Below are 19,991 nucleotides of genomic sequence, written 5' to 3'. Positions count from 1 at the left end.
TTCGTATTCGGCGAAATCATCGAATATTCGGCAAAGTGGTACTCTTCTTTTAACTGTATTGAACCATGCATGAGACGAGTGTTAAATGTGTTATTTTTATGAGGTTCAGTGAGGCTTTATGTTTTTGTTGACACTGTGGCTTTATTTCCAATAACAGCAGATAAAAAATATGGTTATTAATTAAAAACAAAATTTAAGTATGTATATAGCTATTTTGAGATTAAGCTATAGTGATTTTTATAATAATATAAAATGATAACATAATCAATGAGGTCTTTATTGTGAGAAATTAAGAAGTTTTTTGTTTTAATCAAGTTGCATGATTAAAAATTTCAACAAAAATATTTTAGTTTTTACTTAGGAATCAATTATGCCGAATATTCGGTTCGGTAAAAGTTTTACCGAACATTCGGCCGAATATTCGTATTCGGTGAAACCCACGTTCGGCCCATCTCTAATATGCGCTGCTTATGAATACCTTACAATATAAAACAGGTCCACATTTAAAGGCGGGTTCAATTCTACTTTGGTACGTGCTATTTGAGAAGTGACAGGTAACAGTATACCGAACCAGAATGTAGCTCGAGACGCGTCGGTTTTCTTCGTTTTCTTGAAGATTTAAATGAGAAAGAAAAAGAAAAACGATCTTTCGTTTCGAATTCTGGACGACGTAACAAACTGGTTCAAGTGTACGTACAGAATTAGCTATAATAACACACTTTCGAGGAAAAACAGTGAAAGCATCATTCTTGAATAAAAATTGTTACTACATTTTTAACCGACTTCAAAAACAGAGTTTGTCGATTTCTTTGTCACATGTCACATGTGAACCGAGACCGGAGATTTTTTAATAAGTACATAATAATAGTGAAGTATGTCTCAAACCGTACATAGTCCCATATTTATCAAAATAGGAGAATAAGAAGAGATATTTTAATGTAATAGAAATGAAAAAAGTGAAAAAAATTACTAAAACTACGGGCGCGATAGACGAATTCTTTACAGACAAAGTCGCGGGCAACAGCTAGTAAAATACCCTATATACTACGCTTATTACGATTTTATATCCATTGTCCTTTCGGTCTTTTTTGAAGTCGGTTAAAAAAACTACTGAATCACGTTCACGTATCACAATATGTGTATAGTTATAAATACAACACTTAAGGCACATTCTCTCAGTATACACAAAGCAACAATACTACATTGTACTTATAAATGCTTCAGCGAACTTTTGAAAAAATCCATGACAAATGAACAACATTATTTCTTGTCTTCACCTCGTAGCAATAAAGTCGATATTACAAAGAATTTTTACTAGTATACAATACGATATTTAAATATTTTTTACTTATTTTATAAATTAAAGCTAGATAATGCATGTAATCGAACGGAAAAACATTTTCATGCTACCTTTGCATAAAATAGTTATTAAGGTTTGAAATTCAAGATAGTCAAACTTGCGTGTGGCGTCACATGCAAGTAGTGCCGTACTTGCTGCATAGAGAAAAGCGTTTTAGAAAGAGACAGATGTAAATTATTTATTTCAAAAATCAATAAATCCAATTCTCAAACTAATTAATTGTTCTCTTCGCTAAAACTTGACTGTATATCTATATTTTGATAATAATATACCTAGGTATATAGGATATTGCCAATTCAGGAGTTCCCAAATACCGTATTGTATTTTTTATTTCGTTAATGAAACTACATGTAGTTTACTTAATTTTTTTTTGAGTAGTAAAAGTAAGAAAACAGAAAAGGTAGGTATATATTACTTTGTCATGAATTCTTGGTTTGTATACAAACAAGAATAATAAAATAAATAAATTAAAAAAAAAAAAAAAAAAAAAAAACATGATTATATGCTATATGAAATTCTTAAAACTATGTATACTTATCAAAAACATTCATCTCATAACAGTTTACAAAACTTGGTGCTTTAAATTCTATAATATTCGAATGTTTAAAATATTATCTATGCTCCAAAAATATTTTGACGACCGGATAGACAAATGGTTAGAGAACCTGACCACGAAGCTTGAGGTCTCGGGTTCGATCCCCGGTCAAGGCAAATACTTGTAAGAAAAATAAGAATGTTTGCTCTCGATTCTTGGACGATTAGAAGTAAATATTATATCTATAATGTACAGTCGCGGAATGAAAAGGTTGACCACCTTAAGGTCTGTTTTTGCTTGCTCAGTATAACTGCTTTATTGACCGAGTATGACATATTCCGTTATAATGTCATTCAAAAAGGTAACGTGTGCTTGCAACGCGTAAACGAATTTATTTAAAAACTGGTCAAACTTCGCCACTGCACCTTTATCCGTTGCCCAATGCCCATACAACAAGTTTTACTAAGTTTGGGACTAGGTCAATTGGTGTCAATCATCCCATGATATTTATTTATTTAATATCAAGTAAGGATCAATCCATACTAATATTATAAATGCGAAAGTGTGCTTGTGTGTTTGTCCGTCTTTCACGCCGTAACGGAGCGACGGATCGACGTGATTTTTGGCATAGAGATAGTTTATGGGCCCGAGAGTGACATAGGCTACTTTTTATCCCGGAAAAAATGCACAGCTCTCGAGGGAACAGCGCGCGATAACCGAATACCACGCGGACGGAACCGCGGGCAAAAGCTAGTAGTATATAAAATATCGTCTGGTCTATTAAAAGCAAGGTACACTCTTCCTCCTAATATCTATAATTAATAGTAAGTATGGCTCTATGAAACAATGTGGCGCCATTGCCGCATAACAAACTAAGAAGGTAGCATTAATGAGGGCTATCGTTTTTTGTCTCACTAGATGGCGCACTGTTGCGTGAGGTTTTTAAGTGTGGCTTTCAGAGTCTGTTATTACGGGCGTTAAAACAAAATTAAGATTAAAATTATATTTAAAACACCTTAAAACCGTACCATAAAAATATCCAGCAACCACAGTGTTGCTTAGTCCCGTTTTGTTCGGAAAAAAAGGGAGCACAAAAGTTTCCGAAAGACAAAACTGTCTCAAAACACAGACATTAATTGCCCCGTAACGCATAATTGCCATAATTAATTTCAGGTTATGCAAAATATTCACAAAAAAAATCTTATTATAAATAAACCCGCGTAGCTCACCCAAAAACTATGAGATTTGACATTTCGGAGACCTCACGCTACACTAGCGCCTCTAGCGGCGAATTCATTCGCGATAGCCCTCATTATGCTAGCTGTGCTGAATAATACAGAATGTAACAGAAATACCCCCTAAAGTGAAAAAGTCAACTCTAGTTCAAATGTAGTGAATAACGGTATTGCAATCGTGTTTTGTCAGAAGAGTTCGTAGTTATATTGCTTACTCAAATAGCTTCAGTAAACTTCAGTAAGCTAGTTGAAATAGCAAGATAATAATACGACCTTTACCGTCAAAATACGATGGAAAAACATTATTCAATAAATTTGTACTTTCGTTTTGATGAAGCTTGTTCTTTGTCATTTTGTAACACGTATAATACAATAATTACATTGCCTAAGTCAATACAATGTAAGTACAGGGTATGCCGTGAAAATAGAATTACCTAAATATACAAACAAGAGAATAATTAATACTTAAAACAGATTAAAAGCACTAAAAAAACATTACGAGCTGATACTCATTTTAAGTTATACCTACAAAATTCATGATTTACAAAAAACAACATCCCTCCAGCCCTCAAAAATATTAAATAAAAAAATACATCTTCAAATCGTACTCGACGTCACGTAACTAAAAGCTCGTATCTCAAAAATGATGATCATACTAAGTTTATCTTGACTGTCCATGTTTTAAGGCTTAATTTAGATTACACATCGATATGCGATACGAGCTTTTTTTTCAACACAATGACGTCACGGTTAGTGTTAAGTTAGTTTAGCTTAGGTTTAACGCACCCCCATTGGACCAAGTGTCGTCAGTTCACTGCGGCGGTAGGCCTCTTTTCCAAGCCGTGTATTTGAGGTAGCCATCATATCCGTACGCCAGGATGGCGCATAGACCGAAGAACTGAAAAATATGTCAGGGTTAGCCGTGGTTACCTTAGTTGTAGCTGAGTGTCTAATTATTAGTTTTAATTTGATACCAGTTTTTTTACGATTAACATTCTAGGGGTCTATATCGACTGGTCGAAAACTGTTAGTCATAACCATAATGTAATGATTGACATACCTTTTTTTCTCTGAAACCATTTATTTTTCAGAACTGCTATAAAACAAACCTAACCTAACCTGTAGCTCTATCGGATGACCATTTAAAAATTTATGGAAAATTTACGGTTTACCGGGAAAAAAAATAATACTAAAAATAATTTAAAGTTTATTCCACGCACAATATACATACATACAATTATTACTACTAAAACAATAAATTTATAAAATATAAATGAACTAAAAGAATTTCCTTGCTCACCCGCGACCTTACGATAGCTAAGCTTACGCAAAATATGCAAATTACGAACGAGAGTCTGTTAGATCTTTATTTAGGGGCTGTTTCACCATCCATTGATTAGCGTTGACCGACGGTTAAATGTGATGCCGTCTCCGTCTATTCGATCAAAACAAATAGAGACGGCATCACACTAATCAATGGATGGTGAAACAGCCCCTTAGAGTCTTATAATGAGTCGATGTGCGTAATTCTAGTACCACCCGTGCGACATACTATGTTTGTAAAAGATAAACTAATCCTTTTAAAAAAATTGCCGATACCGCTGATTGCGTAGTTTTATACATACATACACGCTCGAAAAATATAGGTATTCGGGTAAATGAAATGAAATGAAATTTATTTGCGGTAAATGTAGTACATTATATTTAGGTATATGATGCTATAGGATTTTTTGTTTCATAAATTTAGACTGTATAAGTCATGCAAATATTATTTTTGATACATGCAGCACATGCTAACAATAAGGACACCCTAGTTTGTATCAAAAGATTCTAAGTAGTAATTAAAGGTAATCGGATAAAAAAGCAAACTCACCCCGACAGCCCAGCCACTCTCTCCGACCACAGCAGCAAATATGGACAGGCCGACGTACACCAGCGTGACGGCGCAGCAGTAGAAGAACTCCCACTTGAGCCACGGCCAGCGATCGTGCTTCTCCACAAAGTGGAACGTGTAAGACAGCAGCAGGAACGATGTGATGATGATGGCCACCCAGTACAGGATGTTGTAGAATATCGCAGAGAACCATACCCAGGATACTTTGATGCAGATGAAGCCGATTAGGTTGCAGAGCTGCAAGGTTATTGAACAGGTTGATGAAGCTACCAAGAGATACGGGTTACATGTAGTACAGTCAATGAAACTCGCGTATCAGGATGGAACCTTTGTGCTTAATGTCTTGTTGACATCCCTCGCATCTGTCAAAGAAGTCGTAGCGAAATTGGATATGAAAAGGTTCCACCTTGATATGTGATTTGTTTGTGTTGAACTACAAAAAGATAGATCAATATATCTTTGTAGGTATATTTTATTTAAACCAGTAGGAGAAATGAGAATTCATCAAACTGAAATAAAACAAGTTTTAGTAAATAATATTTTTCTAAACACAAGCATTTCTGCAGATACAAGCAAGCATTTTTGCAGGTGGTAGGACCTTGTGCAAGGTCCACCCGGATTGCTACCACAATCTTGCTCGCTAATCCTGCCGTGAAGCAGCAGTGCTTGCACTGTTGTGTTTCGGCGTGGAGAGTAAGACAGCCGGTGAAATTACTGGCACTTGAGGTATCCCATCTTAGGCCTCTAGGTTGGCAACGCATCTGCAATACCCCTGGTGTTGCAGATGTTTATGGGCGGTGGTGATCTCTTACCATCAGGAGACCCACTTGCTCGTTTGCCATCCAGTCGAATAAAAATAAAATAAAAAAAATCTGCAGATTTGCTAGCATTGTTACTTTATCATGTTGTGGTTGTAACTCATGGAATGAGCTCACTAAAGTTACGAAGAAGACCAACGAAGAGCACCTTTAGGGAGCAGATTTAGTCATTATATTACAACCACACATGCAGTAATGAGGGTTTTCACGGAGGCGAAATATCGCTAGATGGCGTTAGTGTCGTGTGGTACATTTGACGTTTGTTCGTGATTGGTTAAAAAAACTAAATGAGCCAATCGCAATATAACGCCATCTAGCGATATTTCGGCTACGTGAAAACCCTCATTTAACTTTAAAGAGCTGCTAGTGTATTATGTAATGCAATCTTAATAATCCTACTAATATTAAATAAATTAATATCATGGGACACTTGACACCCAATGAGGGCTATCGCGAATGAATTCGCCGCTAGAGGCGCTAGTGTAGCGTGAGGTCTCCGAAATGTCAAATCTCATAGTTTTCGGGTGAGCTACGCGGGTTTATTTATAATTAGAATATATTTGTGAATATTTTGCATTACCTGAAATTAATTATGGCAATTATGCGTTACGGCGCAATGAATGTCTGTGTTTTGAGACAGTTTTGTCTTTCGGAAACTTTTGTCCTCCCTTTTTTTCCGAACAAAACGGGACTAAGCAACACTGTGGTTGCTGGATATTTTTATGGTACGGTTTTAAGGTGTATTAAATATGATTTGACGCCCATAATAACAGACTCTGAAAGCCACACTTAAAAACCTCATGCAACAGTGCGCCATCTAGTGAGACAAAAAAAGATAGCCCTCATTGACCTAGACCTAGTCCCAAACTAAGCAAAGCTTGTACTATGGATACTAGGCAACGGAAAAACTTGTATAGATAAATAAGATAAATACATATTAAACATCCAAGACCCGAGAACAAACATTCGTATTGTTCATACAAATATCTGCCCGGCCGGGAATCAAACCCAGGACCCTCAAGCTTCATAGTCAGGTTCTCTAACCACTTGGCCATCCGGCCGTCATAATATACGTCGTAATATTTAAAAACGCGAAAGTTTGTGTACCATCAGCCAACTAAGTGGTCTATCAATTTTGCTAAAGTCGAACTTTCAAGTTGACAGACACGTCTATTGGCATTATTGTTTTATGATGTGCAAACGATTATCAACTTTACAGTGGTAGACCACATATTTGGTTTTTGGTACTATGCGTGTTACGCCTTCAGACTAAAACAAGTGGATGGATTTGAACGAAATTTGGTATGTAGATAGCAGTGGCGTGACCTCGTACCTACGTAACAAATCGATACCCACCGGGTTGCTTAAATTTTCAACATTCACCTAGTCACCTACATCTCTCATTAGGCTCTTCTTTACTCGCCGCGTTCAAGCAGTTTCCGGTTTATCTGTAAAATTTTCACGCTACGCCACCGGTAAATGTAGCTGGATGTGTGAAATAACACATTGACTACTTTTTAACCCGATATTTCCCACAAATTGGGATAAAATCACGAAATTTCAACTGATAGGATTAGAAACCTTAAATATGGCATAGATGTTATCATCATCATCATCTCAGCCTATATAAGTCCCACTGCTGGGCACAGACCTCCTCTCAGAATGAGAGGGCTTGGGTCGTAATTCCCACGCGGGCCCAGTGCGGATTGGGACTTTTGCACATGAATTTCGAAAAACTCAGAGGTGCAAGCAGTGGTTTGAACCCACGATCCTCTGCTTGAGAGGCCATAGATTAAACCACTAGGCCACCACGGCATCCATAGGCTTTGGTAGGTATTATATGCAAAACAAATTAAATCCGCGGTTAAATTTTTGGGAATTCTCATCGGAATTAAGTAAAATCCCAGAATTTTACTTTAACTACTAGATTTAATGGTTTACGCGTGCAAAACCACAGGTAAACAGTAGTTCAAAATAAAATCTTGTTCTAGTTTTTTGTAAAAAAATCATTTTCAATCAACTTTTTCTTGTTTGTTATTCTGTCCCGTTGTCCAAGAGACAATAGTGACAGTGTCTTAAAAAAATGCTTTGATATGTTGACTTATGCTTAGGAGATAGTCTATAAAATAATGAGCTTGTAACTATGACAAAATTTATACTCCATGAATTTAACCACAGAAAACATATAGAAACTAGTGGTTTTAAAGAGTTGTCCAGGGGACATAACCATGGCAACGAGGTACAAGAAAAAGTTGATTGACCCACAAGCTTTTTTGCTGATTGTACTTTTCATGACTGTACGTTCATTGTCATCCAAACTACATTTCCGTACCAAATTTCTAGTCGATGCCATAAACCATTGAGGAATTCCGTTCTGCAGAGACGATCCTTCCAGGACCACCACAATGTCACTGCCAGATTATTAAATTGTCACTATATTTACATAACTATGCCAAATTTCAGGTCAATCCGACCACTGGAAGTGGGTCAAATTTTTTTTTTTTCTATTTTTTTTTTTGAGGCTTAAGTGCAACCAGTGTGACTATGCCAGCCTCATTGAAAGACTCGATGTCCACATTCATCAAACACTCCCATTGCAATGTCCAGATTATCTGGGTGTGTGGGTCAAATTTAACTTGCAAGATTTGACCCAAATAAATAAATAAATAACAAACTGGGCAAGTAAATAAAAGCCTGTAAAAAAAGACACATTACCAACTGAACAAGTTTCAGTATTCCGGGGCGTGACGTGGCATATCCTCTGTCGAAACGCAAAACCTTCTGTGGTGGCGCAGGTGGTGTAGTCGGTTGGCTTTGGTTGTTTGCGTAAACATCATACATCTTAATCTAAACCTGGAACAACTTTTAAATTGTTTTATCATTGCAACAGCAGGAAACAATTGGATGGATATTGCTGCAGATAAAGAAAAGTGGAAAAAGTTGGAGGAGGCTTTTAGCCTTGGGGAATTAAAACTGGAAACAAAATGCTATTAAATATATGCAGAAGTTTGTGTGTGTGCATGAAATTTGGTAAGTAGATTGCTAACCTTTGGAATAACACAAAATATTAAAGTTTAAGGCAATCAACATAAAAAGCACAGTTCTATGAAGACCATAATGTGATTTTATGAAATTCTCATGTTCTTTTTGGAAATTGGGAATTTTGTAAAATCACGGAATCTGAGCCGACAGATCACATAGGTAACGCGCGCGAAGCCTCTGGTAAAATCTTGTTTCAATGTTATACAAAATACTGAATACTATTCTCGAGTTTATCTCTTTCATTTCGATCTCGACACTTGAAACTCAATATAATTCTACTGTTATGTAAACCACACCTTGCTAAATTGCATATATGTATATTATGACACCCACGAGACGTCTTAAATACTAAAGTTAACGACTTAATTAACGAAATTGATGGAATAATAGCTACGTTATGAATTAGCCATCTGGCATTACAATATCCAAATAGGAATGCTAAATGATTATATCAGCATGCATATTACTTACCCGTTGGTTGATCCTCTATAGTTTAAGTAAATTAGCAAATTATTGAGTTATAAATTATTGTAGGAAATAATATTATTACTTCTAAAGGCGTCCGGGGAATGAGAAGTTTGTTGACATAATTTGACGTGAAGTTAAGGAGGTTGTCATTTTCTTGACAGAACGATTTTTTCTACGACATAGTTTAGCGTTCCATTTAGAATTTTTCACTCTTTTCAATATTTTATTTAATACTAGGGAAAAGAAAAGAGATAATTATATCAGGTCAGTAGGAAAGTGGAGAAACAGATAGCCAGTGTATAATTTAAGGATAAATGGAACTCGTATCACAGACAAAGAAGTTATTTTTTATCTCGATCGATGGCAGTGGATGACAATGATAGCATTGATATTGATAGCCCGCTGTTGGCTGACTGACTGATGGATGACTGACGTAACGTAACTACTGGGCTACTACGAAACTCAAAACGCGAAGTTCGTGTCGTGCGGTCCCTCTGACACTTATACTGTTTAATACGAGAGCGAGAGGAACGGTACGATACGAACTTCGAGTTTCGAGTTCATAGTAGTCCTGCTAATTGTAATGTAACGTAACTTTGACATTAGTCTATGGCATGCTATGGCGAAAATGTGCCGTGTCGTACGATTATTCCGAATTTGTGCGAATTTTTAAAATTTATTTCGATCTTCTAAATTACAACTTCTAGTTTAACCGAGTGTTATAAACGTACGCATTTATATCATAAGTGCGGGATCACCTTTTTAGCGCTGTGTTTTCAAACCGGACAGAAGAGTTCGCGAAATATTTAATAAACACTTAAATAATTAGAAATTGTGATAGTGTCTGGGTCTAATGGGAGATAGAGATTGGAGGCCGTTTATTTACGGCGGTCTGGCGTCGATCGTTGCGGAATTTGGTGAGTTAATAATTTTTCAAATAAAGTTTTTTTTCTAACCTAACCAAATACTTTTGGATTTAAGTTCCACGGTCTTCACGCGTGTTTGTGGATAAACAAAGATAAGATAAATTTAAGAAAGGGGATACGACCTAGATCACGTCGTATGAACGACAACGTAGATGATTTAGCATACCTAAATTATCATGCTCAATGGACTGAGTAGGATTTCATATCTTATATATTTCATAGATATTTAGTACATCACTGTCGAGGCCGTGAAAAAGCAATTCATGTATGAGTAGTTCAATAAATACGAATCCACAAATTGCCATTTCCGCTGAGGCATGTATAGCGCTTTTCTCTAATAATGCGAGGAAATAAAGCAAAATTGTTAAAGTATTAAATCAAATGGTTGGGCATACTCTTAAAATTTTTGCTCTTATACTTTCCGCTATACTTATTTTTATTTATTTAAAAGTACACTACACTACACAACTCATAATGCCACTTCATTAGAAATAATAATGTAATTAAAAAAAAAATGTAATTAAAAAATATAAAGTTAAATGCAAATGAAGCTTTGTATCACTAAATTATGTTAAGATTGGTTTTTTGGAATCTTTTTGTATTTTTTATTTCAATTCCAAATTTTTTGTAACTTTTACGGTCATCCCGTAAAACCCATATCGAAAATACAAACTGAAATATAGATGCATAGAAAAACCAGAAAAATAAGACCAGTGCTGGGAATCGAACCCAGGTCCTTGGCATTCCGTGCCACGTGCTGTACCACTACACCACCACTGGACAGTGATACAGACACGAATTTCTCCATGCACCACATATCTCAGCTTGTTTGTTTTCTTATTTAGTCACTTAAGCAGCGACACTAGCGACATCTATGCTGTAGCCCTCATCGAGAAACTTTCAGCACCCCATTGGAACTAACCGCTCACCCGGACAAGAGATGTTGTTATTAAGCAATCAAATTAAGATTGGTTTTTGGAATCTTTTTGTATTTTTTATTTCAATTCCAAATTTTTTGTAACTTTTACGGTCATCCCGTAAAACCTATATTGAAAATACAAACTGAAACATAGATGCATAGAAAAACCAGAAAAATAAGGATGATGATGAGGTCTTCTGTTCATCTGCAGCTTAACTTATTGATGATGATTCTGTGACACTTGAAAATTTTCGAATTACGCATACTGTTCGCAATTTTTTTTTTTTTATAATTTGTATTTTGAAGCAAAATCATCAAAAAAATGTAAAACTGTACTTTTTAAAATATATAGCAATGTCAGTGTCCATTAAATAGACTCCATCGAATAAGCTGGAAAAAAAAATATTTTTAAATGACGCCAATGTGTGAAACGGAACAGATGACGTGACACCACATTATCGGCAATGCCGCGGTTCATTATTCAAAACAATGAATACTAAGATATTTTAAATTTTTAAACAGAACAGAAAATGGATATAAAAAAAAAAACAGAACTTGCAAGATTTGTAAATGCACCTATTTGGTACACGGCCGCAGCCATCTTGTGCCTCTTGTGACCAGTGCTTCATATTCATTTTAATGTCATGTACATAGTTATAAGGGTGTTTCAGTTATTATCAGATCAGTCAATCCATGACGCCCTGTAAGGCACACAATAATAATAATTAGGAACAAAAAATCACACAAATCAGTATCACTGTCAGTACGAGTGTGTCTTCCTTGTATACGAGTTGAGTTCAATGCATTTTATTTGCATTGTATTTGTTATTGTTAATTTCTGTTATTATTGTTGTTGACTTTCGTTACTGTTTCTCGTTAAGTTTTGTGTTATTTTTTGCATAATGCCGAAACGGTCTAAAAATATATAAACTCTTGGAAAAATCGATAGTTCACTCGATAAACTGTCGAAACTCGAAAATGTCACAGAACTCATCATAGGTGAAAAATATTAAGTATAGAGACTGTTGATGTTAGAAGAAAATGAAAATTTGTTTCTTTTGAATGTTCCATAACTAACGAAAGTATAAAATAACGTCACAATCACACCAAAAAGTAGCAATTTTTTTTGTGGCAGGTAACTTCTACATGTAAAGCGGGAAGGTTTTTTCTTTTTTAAATGCGTAATGTAGCAGATTGTTCCATAGTTCTTTCAAATATAGATTAATAGACTATTATGCAATCTAAAATGCTAAATTTTGTTACAAGCAAGTGTCCTCCCCACATCATACTGTGGGCATGAAAATCTGGAAAAATAAAATGATGAAATTAATTATGCATATTAAATTTAGAATGAAAATTATCAGTCTTAATAGGCTTTACTTTTTTCATCATGTTGCCTAAATTCAAAACATCTATGTGAAATTTTAACCTATATTGACTATAAGAAGTAAAATGCCTACCTACCAGGTAATCTGACTATGCAGCACTTTAACTTCATTTATATTGACTAAGAAGCTAAATGCCTACCAGGCAGTATGACTATGCAGCACTTTAACTTCATTGTATATTGACTAAGAAGCTAAATGCCTACCAGGCAGTATGACTATGCAGCACTTTAACTTCATTGTATATTGACTAAGAAGCTAAATGCCTACCAGGCAGTATGACTATGCAGCACTTTAACTTCATTGTATATTGACTAAGAAGCTCTAAATGCCTACCAGGCAGTATGACTATGCAGCACTTTAACTTCATTGTATATTGACTAAGAAGCTAAATGCCTACCAGGCAGTATGACTATGCAGCACTTTAACTTCATTGTATATTGACTAAGAAGCTAAATGCTACCAGCAGTATGACTATGCAGCACTTTAACTTCATTGTATATTGACTAAGAAGCTAAATGCCTACCAGGCAGTATGACTATGCAGCACTTTAACTTCATCTTTATCATTGATACACTCTTGTGTCCGTTTAATTAACTTTTGGATGTAGACCAAAAACCTGTTAAGACATTGACATTGCACAATTAAGACTGACGACAACATTTGTTTATTAAAAACTGACTCACACTTGACCTGTTATTATTATTTGGTGATATGTATTAGGATTTCTTACCACTCCAAGTCTGATTAGCAGCCCTGCCATGTCACTTTACTAGAGTAATATGTATAAGCAGGACCTAAACATGTGATTGTCCAAAGCTTTATATTAACTTCCTCTATTCAGGGACGTTCCCCATCGACACCACCAAGACTCGTCTCCAGATCCAAGGGCAGGCCATTGACCCTCGCCATGTGGAGCTCCGCTACTCCGGCATGGTCGACTGCTTCGTCAAGACCTCTCGCCAGGAGGGTATCAAGGCACTGTACTGTGGGTGAGTTTATTACATGGTTATTGTCAATAGGTTAGTTACTTACAGGACTGGCAAACCGATATTGAACAACTTCTAGTCCTGTCTACTCGTAACGGTTTTATTTAGGCCCTGGTTTCTCTGACCACCCGCCGCCGGCGACCGCGTCCGAATGTTTTGTCCGGGAATGTTTGAGGGTGTATTTTCTGAACGTCACCGGCGGCGGGTAGGCACCGTTAAGGTGGCTTTCCACCGGCGAGGCGAGACGAGAAATGAAATTTGCCTCGCCGGTGGATAATCACCATTAATTCGGTTACGAAGCATAACATCTAAAATCAAAAGAAGAAATTGGAACTTCGTATCTTGCCGTCCTGCTGACGCTAATATTATTTGATACGAGAGCGAGAGGGACGGTACGATACGAACTTCGAATTTCGAACTTTTCCGAATTTCGTAGTAGCCTTCCCTCTAGCGCTGCTCATGCTATTTTTTATAAAGGCATCCACCAGCTCCGTGCTGACCGTGTCAGCTAGCGTTAGCTCCTTAGATTTGACATAGCAGCTGAGATTTCGGGATTTTGCATGCGTAGGTACGAGTATATGTCCGATCCCGCGGTAAAATTATAATAAAAAATAATCTTCTATATGTCCAGGCGTTTTAGTATGTAAGAGGACCTAACAGACAGACACACGTAGAAGCATTCGCATTTATATTAGCAGGATACACTACTCGTACACGTATTCCATCGCTTATATTTCATTAAAATTTGGCATAATATCTTGAATTACCATCTTGCCATGGCGTTATCATGGGTGGGTGGGACCCAGGTTCAAGGACTGTAGATTGTGATTATGGGAAGTCTGTGCCATGAACGTAATTGATAAGATATCATATAAGTTTAGGCGTGCACGTCTGTACGATAACACTTGCACACGATTAGTCCATTGTTATATCATATTTACATCGATAATGTTTACATAATCAATTGTTTTATGTATGTATGTACATGTAGATACGACGCCGTGTGAAAAAGGCCATACTAGCTCTGAGTGTGTGCTAAACATCTGCGTTGATGTAATAATACAGAGCTAACAATAAGATAAAACAATGTGACAGAGGAGCTGAATATCGATATATTCAATTGCAATCGCCTTCTCTTCTCTCATTATTTTCTCTAAGCGACCCACGGGCCCTTTTGGCCGCCCTGTAACTTCGATTTCACACATCAGTCCATAAGTAGGTACCTACGCAATCAATAAAAAATAAATTGAACAAATTACGTTAAATAATAGATTAAATTAAATTAAATTGAATTAAAATACAATTCAATGAATTAAAAAACTTCAAATGAAATTTAATTATATCGAAAATACAAACTGAGACATGGATGCACAGAAAAACCAGAAAAAGATACCAGCACTGGGAATCGAACCTAGGTCCTCAGCATGTTGTGCATATAATATAATAAATAAATAAATAAATAAAAACCCCTACACCACTGCTAGACAGGAATCTAGACACGAATGTTTCCTATGCATACATATCTCAGGTTGCTTATTTCTACTTTGCTACTTAAGCAGCAGCACTAGCGACATCTATGCTACATACATCTATGCGATGGTTTCACGGGATACCCGTAAAAGTAACAAATTTGGAGTTGAAATAAAAAATACAAAAAGACTCCAAAAAACCAATCGAAATTTAATAAAACTACAAATTAAATTGAAATACAAATGCAATGAATTAAATTGCTAATTAAATAATTGGCTAGGCCTATTTTCAACAGGGGGCGCCCTGCGGCTGATATGAGATGATGACAAATTAAATTTAAGCAAAAAGTTTGATTTTTTTGTGTTAGAGGGTATTCTATAACTATTTTACTCGTATTTTGGTAAGACTATACTCTAAATCTAAATTTCATCAATATACCTCTTATAATCTTTGAGTAAAATATCTCTGGCATTTAGACTTTGTTTAAGTACATTAATCCAGTAAATAGCGCTATATTGCAGATCGATCGAACTAACTGTCGTTCTCGAATAATGTAAAAAGGGCCATATAGACGGACAGGACGAAACTTGCCATTTTTGACTAGGGAACTCTAAAAAGCAATGTAATAATTTTCCCTGCTCAGTCTAGTCTATAACGAAACACTGTTAGAGTATTTTATGTACATACATTATTATGTATTCATTAAACTGAGTCCGATATTTGTGTAGTATCACGCAAAAATATTTACTAATAAGACAATATATGAAGCGAGAAAGCCATCCGTTTGACATTATTAATTTTATCTCACTTAATGACTGGATCAACTCGCAACAAACTTTCCCGTCGTAATTGTTTTATTGTTGTACTATTTACTATCTTATCGAACGGCTGTAGGTAAACATTTCTGACGAGAGATTTTACTATGGGCCGTCATGTCACATTGCAAACTTGTAAAGTGACGTGGGCATACGTCTTGTTTTTATTATGATGCAATTTGCTTCACAATCGGGCCTTTTGTCGTCTTTGGCATTCGGCATATTATTTTATGCCAGGCCGCTTCCAATCGAAGCAACTGGAGGTCTATGGGGGCCGCCTATGTAACAGTGGACGTCCTATGGCTGATATAATGATGATGAAAACCTACTGTTTGGGTAAAGATAAGGATGGCATTTACGACTCAAATTTAACTGCCCCTTAAATAATATATTCTGACTAGGTAACAAAGAAGGGCATCGTTATTGATTTAACGTCGTAACAATAGTCGATCACGCTATCAACATTTTACAATGAATAAAAAGATCTAGATATTATAATAACACAAACATGTTTGGATTTCTACAAACTGGAAGTAAACAGGGCATAACCGATAGGAATGGCGTGTTTTTTCTTGTTTTGGCTCAGTCTCAACATCTGATAAACTGTTTTCGCTCTTCTAAAGAATGCGCAATTACTAATTAGTGCAACGAAAGTATGTTGGCCAAGTTTTTTTACGTGTTTAAAGAATCCAATTTTGCTAACGCTGAGTCATTGGTAAACGGAAATAGAGCACGTTGTGTGACGTGCAAGGACTGCTTGTCTCTTGTCCGCTGTCTTATACCTTTGAAGTTGTGATGTTCCACACAATTGAAAAGCTTTCGCCCACACTGAAGCCGGGTTTTTATAATACGAGTAAAATCTAATATTATGCACGGAACACTTTCAGACGGACTTGCCGTGATTACAACAGTACTTTGTGAATTTAGATATCTTTTTGTCATCACTGCAGAAGTACAGATATACGCCAAGGAACTTGCTGTTACAGTTAGGGATTTCGTTTTTTAGGGTTCCGGAGCCAAAATGGCAAAAACGGAACCCCTATAGTTCCCCAAGTCCGTCTGTCTGTCTGTCCGTCCGTCCGTATGTCACAGGCATTTTACTCGAAAACTACAAGATGTACCTACCTATATCAATCAATGAAATTTGTAGTACAGATGACTTGTCAAAGCCGCTATTTAGTTTTGTAGTTAAATTACAAAAATAAATATTTATAGGGCACTCCATAATACACGTAACAGAAATTGAAAAAAAATATTTTTAAAACTCTCATTAAGGGGGTTGCTCTTCCATACAAACCTACGACACCCCGCATAGCTTCCACGGACATGTTTTCTTAGAGGATTTTTTGAGAATAGTAAATTATGGATATGCTCTTCAAGCAAAATCCAAAAAAAAGTAACTTTATTGCATCAAAAGTGCAGCGTGATGCAGTAAATTTTGATGCATTTTACCATTGTATGAGTACAACTGACAGTGTTCGCAGCGAGCATGTAGTGACAATTTATATGGGTGCGTGAGTCAATGTCACAAAATCAAACTATTGTAAATAGGTATCGACTATTTCGTGTGGTCACGTGACCATCACCTTTGGCTCAGATAATACGACAACTAAATGAAGAAAGCATGAATCACTGAGAGATCAAGTTCAAGTTTCTGAGTCTAGTATTTACTTTTTTGTTTTTAAATCTGTTATTTCGAAGTTGAAACGCCTAAACTATTATTTCTGATTAATGCAAGGACGCAAACTGTAAGTAAGACGAAAAATAGGTAAGTTACTTTTAAAATTGTCATTTAAAATAATAATATTTAAGTAACAGACCCAGTCCTCGGCAAAAAATTATAACATTGCATACTTTACATACATTATAATGCGGTGCTTCGATCTAGGACAAGTGGTTTTAAATTCAACTTACAAATTCTGAACAGATATTAGTTATTTACTCTTACGTAGACAGTAGCGCCACTAATTTATATAAAGCATATATTTATTCTCACAATAAAAGTGCTAGGTGTAATCACTAAACTAATTAGTTAAAAAAATAAGGTCTACATTCAACATACATGCATGGTTGTATTAATATCAAGTTTTACAGTGAGGCTCAAATAAATTCCTACATATCACGGCATTTTACGGCCGCTAAATCTAGGCTCGGTGAATAAAAAGGTTTTCACAATCGAAGTAGTTTTCGTACCTTTTTTATTATTATAACTGGCTAGATAAGTAAAATTTAAACGTCATTATAATACATTTTTGTCACAACGTCAAGTCAATGAGATTGATATTCAAAAGCAATTATGTTTGAATAATTATGGTTGAACACAAATCAAGAAGTCAAAAAGTTGCGGACGAGAGGAAATTAGCAAAGAGTGCAACTCTTAAACATTTATATATGTACGATTCGATGATGAAAAGATACCTATGTAATTGATACACGGGTATGTTTATTTTATCATTTTGTCAGAAACATAATATTTGTTACAAGAACACCAGAGGCAGGGCTGTAAGAATTTCATTCCTACTGGTGGCCAAAGTATGGCTTATCGTGTGTACCAAACTTGTGGTCTGCAGCAACCTACTACGAAAAACATACCAAATTCCCTAACTCTTAGTAGCGTCGTGAACATTTTCACTCCATAGAAGTAAGTCGCTTCCCACCGTCTGTCTGCATATTTACGAGTAGTATGTACTGTATGTACTCTATTATGAAGTGATTCAAGATTTTTATTTTATTTATAAGTGTGAGAAACGGCAGGGTTATGGTTTGGAGCGTATGTATGGTCATTCTTTCGCACGCTATGCAACAAGGCCTTGATGCATCTTCAAGTAAGACAACAAACAACAAGACAAGAGCAGAGACAAGAAAATAAGTCTTTGTTAGGATGACACAGTTGTTAATTTTATGCGTATGTGAGTCTGTCTGTGTATCTTCCGTCGGCCCATCCGTCCGTCCGTCTGTCGATCCGTCCATCTGTCTGTCCGTCTTTCTGTCTGTCTGTGTTTCGAAGTGAACACTACATCATTATTGTCCAGTGATGACATATGGATCCGAGACGTGGTGCTTTACTTTAGGCCTTATAAATAGGCTCAGAGTTGCTCAGCGAGCTATGGAGAGAGCTATGCTTGGTTTCTCTACGGGACCGAATCAGAAATGAGGAGATACGTAGAAGAACAAGTCACGACATAGCCAAGCGAATCAGCTCGTTGAAGTGGCAATGGCGGCCATATAGCACGGAGAGCGGATGGCCGTTGGGGCCGAAAAGTTCTCGAGTGGAGGCGCGGATCGGCAAGCGCAGCGTAGGACGTCCACCAACAAGATGGACGGATGACCTGGTTAAAGCCGCAGGTTCGCGGTGGATGCAGCCGCTGCCAGTTGAAGCAACTGGAGGTCTGTGGGGAGCCTATGTCCAACAGTGACGTCCTACGGCTGAGATGTGATGATGGTGATGGTGAATAAAGTTGTACCAACTGTACTTTAGTCGAAAATTTACTATGACCTTTAAAATTTATAAGTATTTTATTGATAATTAGAAGCAGAGTCTTGGGAAATAGCTCATGTTAGGAGATAAAGAGATCAGAAGAGGTATCGTTAGATTTTGTCTCTGTAGGAGTGACACAGGTTGTTAATTTATGCGTATGTGAGTCTGTCTGTGTACCTTTCCATCGGCTCATCCGTCCGTCCGTCTGTTGATTGTCCATCTGCTGTCTGTCTGTCTGTGTTTCGAAGTGAACACCATCATTGTCCTATTTTTTTAATTATTGTTACCAACGCACACACCAAACGTTTATCCTAAAAAGCTGAAATTTAAGATAAGGAAAAAATGGGATTTATTATGTAGGTACCTACATAAAATTCTACTGTTCGTTACTATTATTTATTTTTAGGGTTCCGTACCTAAAAAGTGCCAACGGAACCCTATTTCTGAGACTCCGCTGTCTGTCTGTCTGTTGTCCGTCGTCTGTCACAGCTCTATCTCTTGAGTCGTAATAGTTAAGACACTTGAAATTTTCAAGATAGTATTACTGTGGCCGCTATAACAACAAATACTCAAACCAGAATAAAACAAATATTTAAGTTTTTTTTTTTGCTAATGTCTAATATTGTATAGATAATGGTACGGAACACTTCGTGCGCG

At 36.3% G+C, this 19,991-nt stretch overlaps 2 protein-coding genes across 4 annotated transcripts; one reads left to right on the top strand and one right to left on the bottom strand.

Annotated features, from left to right (window-relative positions):
* Positions 1–1,856: 1,856 nt before the first annotated feature.
* Positions 1,857–13,665, bottom strand: LOC141426323 (proteolipid protein 2-like). Of its 3 annotated transcripts, none has more exons than XM_074085174.1 (4): positions 13,618–13,665; positions 8,558–8,695; positions 5,004–5,261; positions 1,857–4,028 (listed from the first exon to the last, which is right to left on the bottom strand). In XM_074085174.1, exons 2-4 carry the CDS (start codon positions 8,681–8,683, stop codon positions 3,942–3,944), a joined length of 471 nt encoding a protein of 156 aa, XP_073941275.1. In that variant the 5' UTR covers positions 8,684–8,695; positions 13,618–13,665; the 3' UTR covers positions 1,857–3,941. The 3 variants fall into 3 exon arrangements, with proteins under 3 accessions (XP_073941275.1, XP_073941274.1, XP_073941273.1); XM_074085173.1 differs by lacking the exon at positions 13,618–13,665 and adding an exon at positions 9,356–9,705 and having other exon boundaries at positions 8,558–8,704; XM_074085172.1 differs by lacking the exon at positions 13,618–13,665 and adding an exon at positions 9,356–9,699.
* On the top strand, positions 9,972–13,596 carry LOC141426325 (mitochondrial uncoupling protein Bmcp-like). The gene is made up of 2 exons (XM_074085175.1): positions 9,972–10,269; positions 13,427–13,596. Exons 1-2 carry the CDS (start codon positions 10,206–10,208, stop codon positions 13,576–13,578), a joined length of 216 nt encoding a protein of 71 aa, XP_073941276.1. The 5' UTR covers positions 9,972–10,205; the 3' UTR covers positions 13,579–13,596.
* Positions 13,666–19,991: the final 6,326 nt, after the last annotated feature.

Source organism: Choristoneura fumiferana, chromosome 3 (assembly GCF_025370935.1).
Source record: "Choristoneura fumiferana chromosome 3, NRCan_CFum_1, whole genome shotgun sequence".
NCBI lineage: Eukaryota > Metazoa > Arthropoda > Insecta > Lepidoptera > Tortricidae > Choristoneura > Choristoneura fumiferana.
The sequence above is the reverse complement of the archived record's forward strand: the minus strand, read 5'-3'. Positions and strand labels throughout refer to the sequence as shown.

Coding starts and splice junctions, on each gene's coding strand:
- LOC141426323 (XM_074085174.1), bottom strand. CDS start 8,683: ATGTATGATGTTTACGCAAACAACCAAAGCCAACCGACTACACCACCT. Junction 5,262..8,557: donor TACTGAAACTTGTTCAGTTG/GTAATGTGTCTT, acceptor ATAACCTTGCAG/CTCTGCAACCTAATCGGCTT. Junction 4,029..5,003: donor AGAGTGGCTGGGCTGTCGGG/GTGAGTTTGCTT, acceptor CATATTTTTCAG/TTCTTCGGTCTATGCGCCAT.
- LOC141426325 (XM_074085175.1), top strand. CDS start 10,206: ATGGGAGATAGAGATTGGAGGCCGTTTATTTACGGCGGTCTGGCGTCG. Junction 10,270..13,426: donor GTCGATCGTTGCGGAATTTG/GTGAGTTAATAA, acceptor TCCTCTATTCAG/GGACGTTCCCCATCGACACC.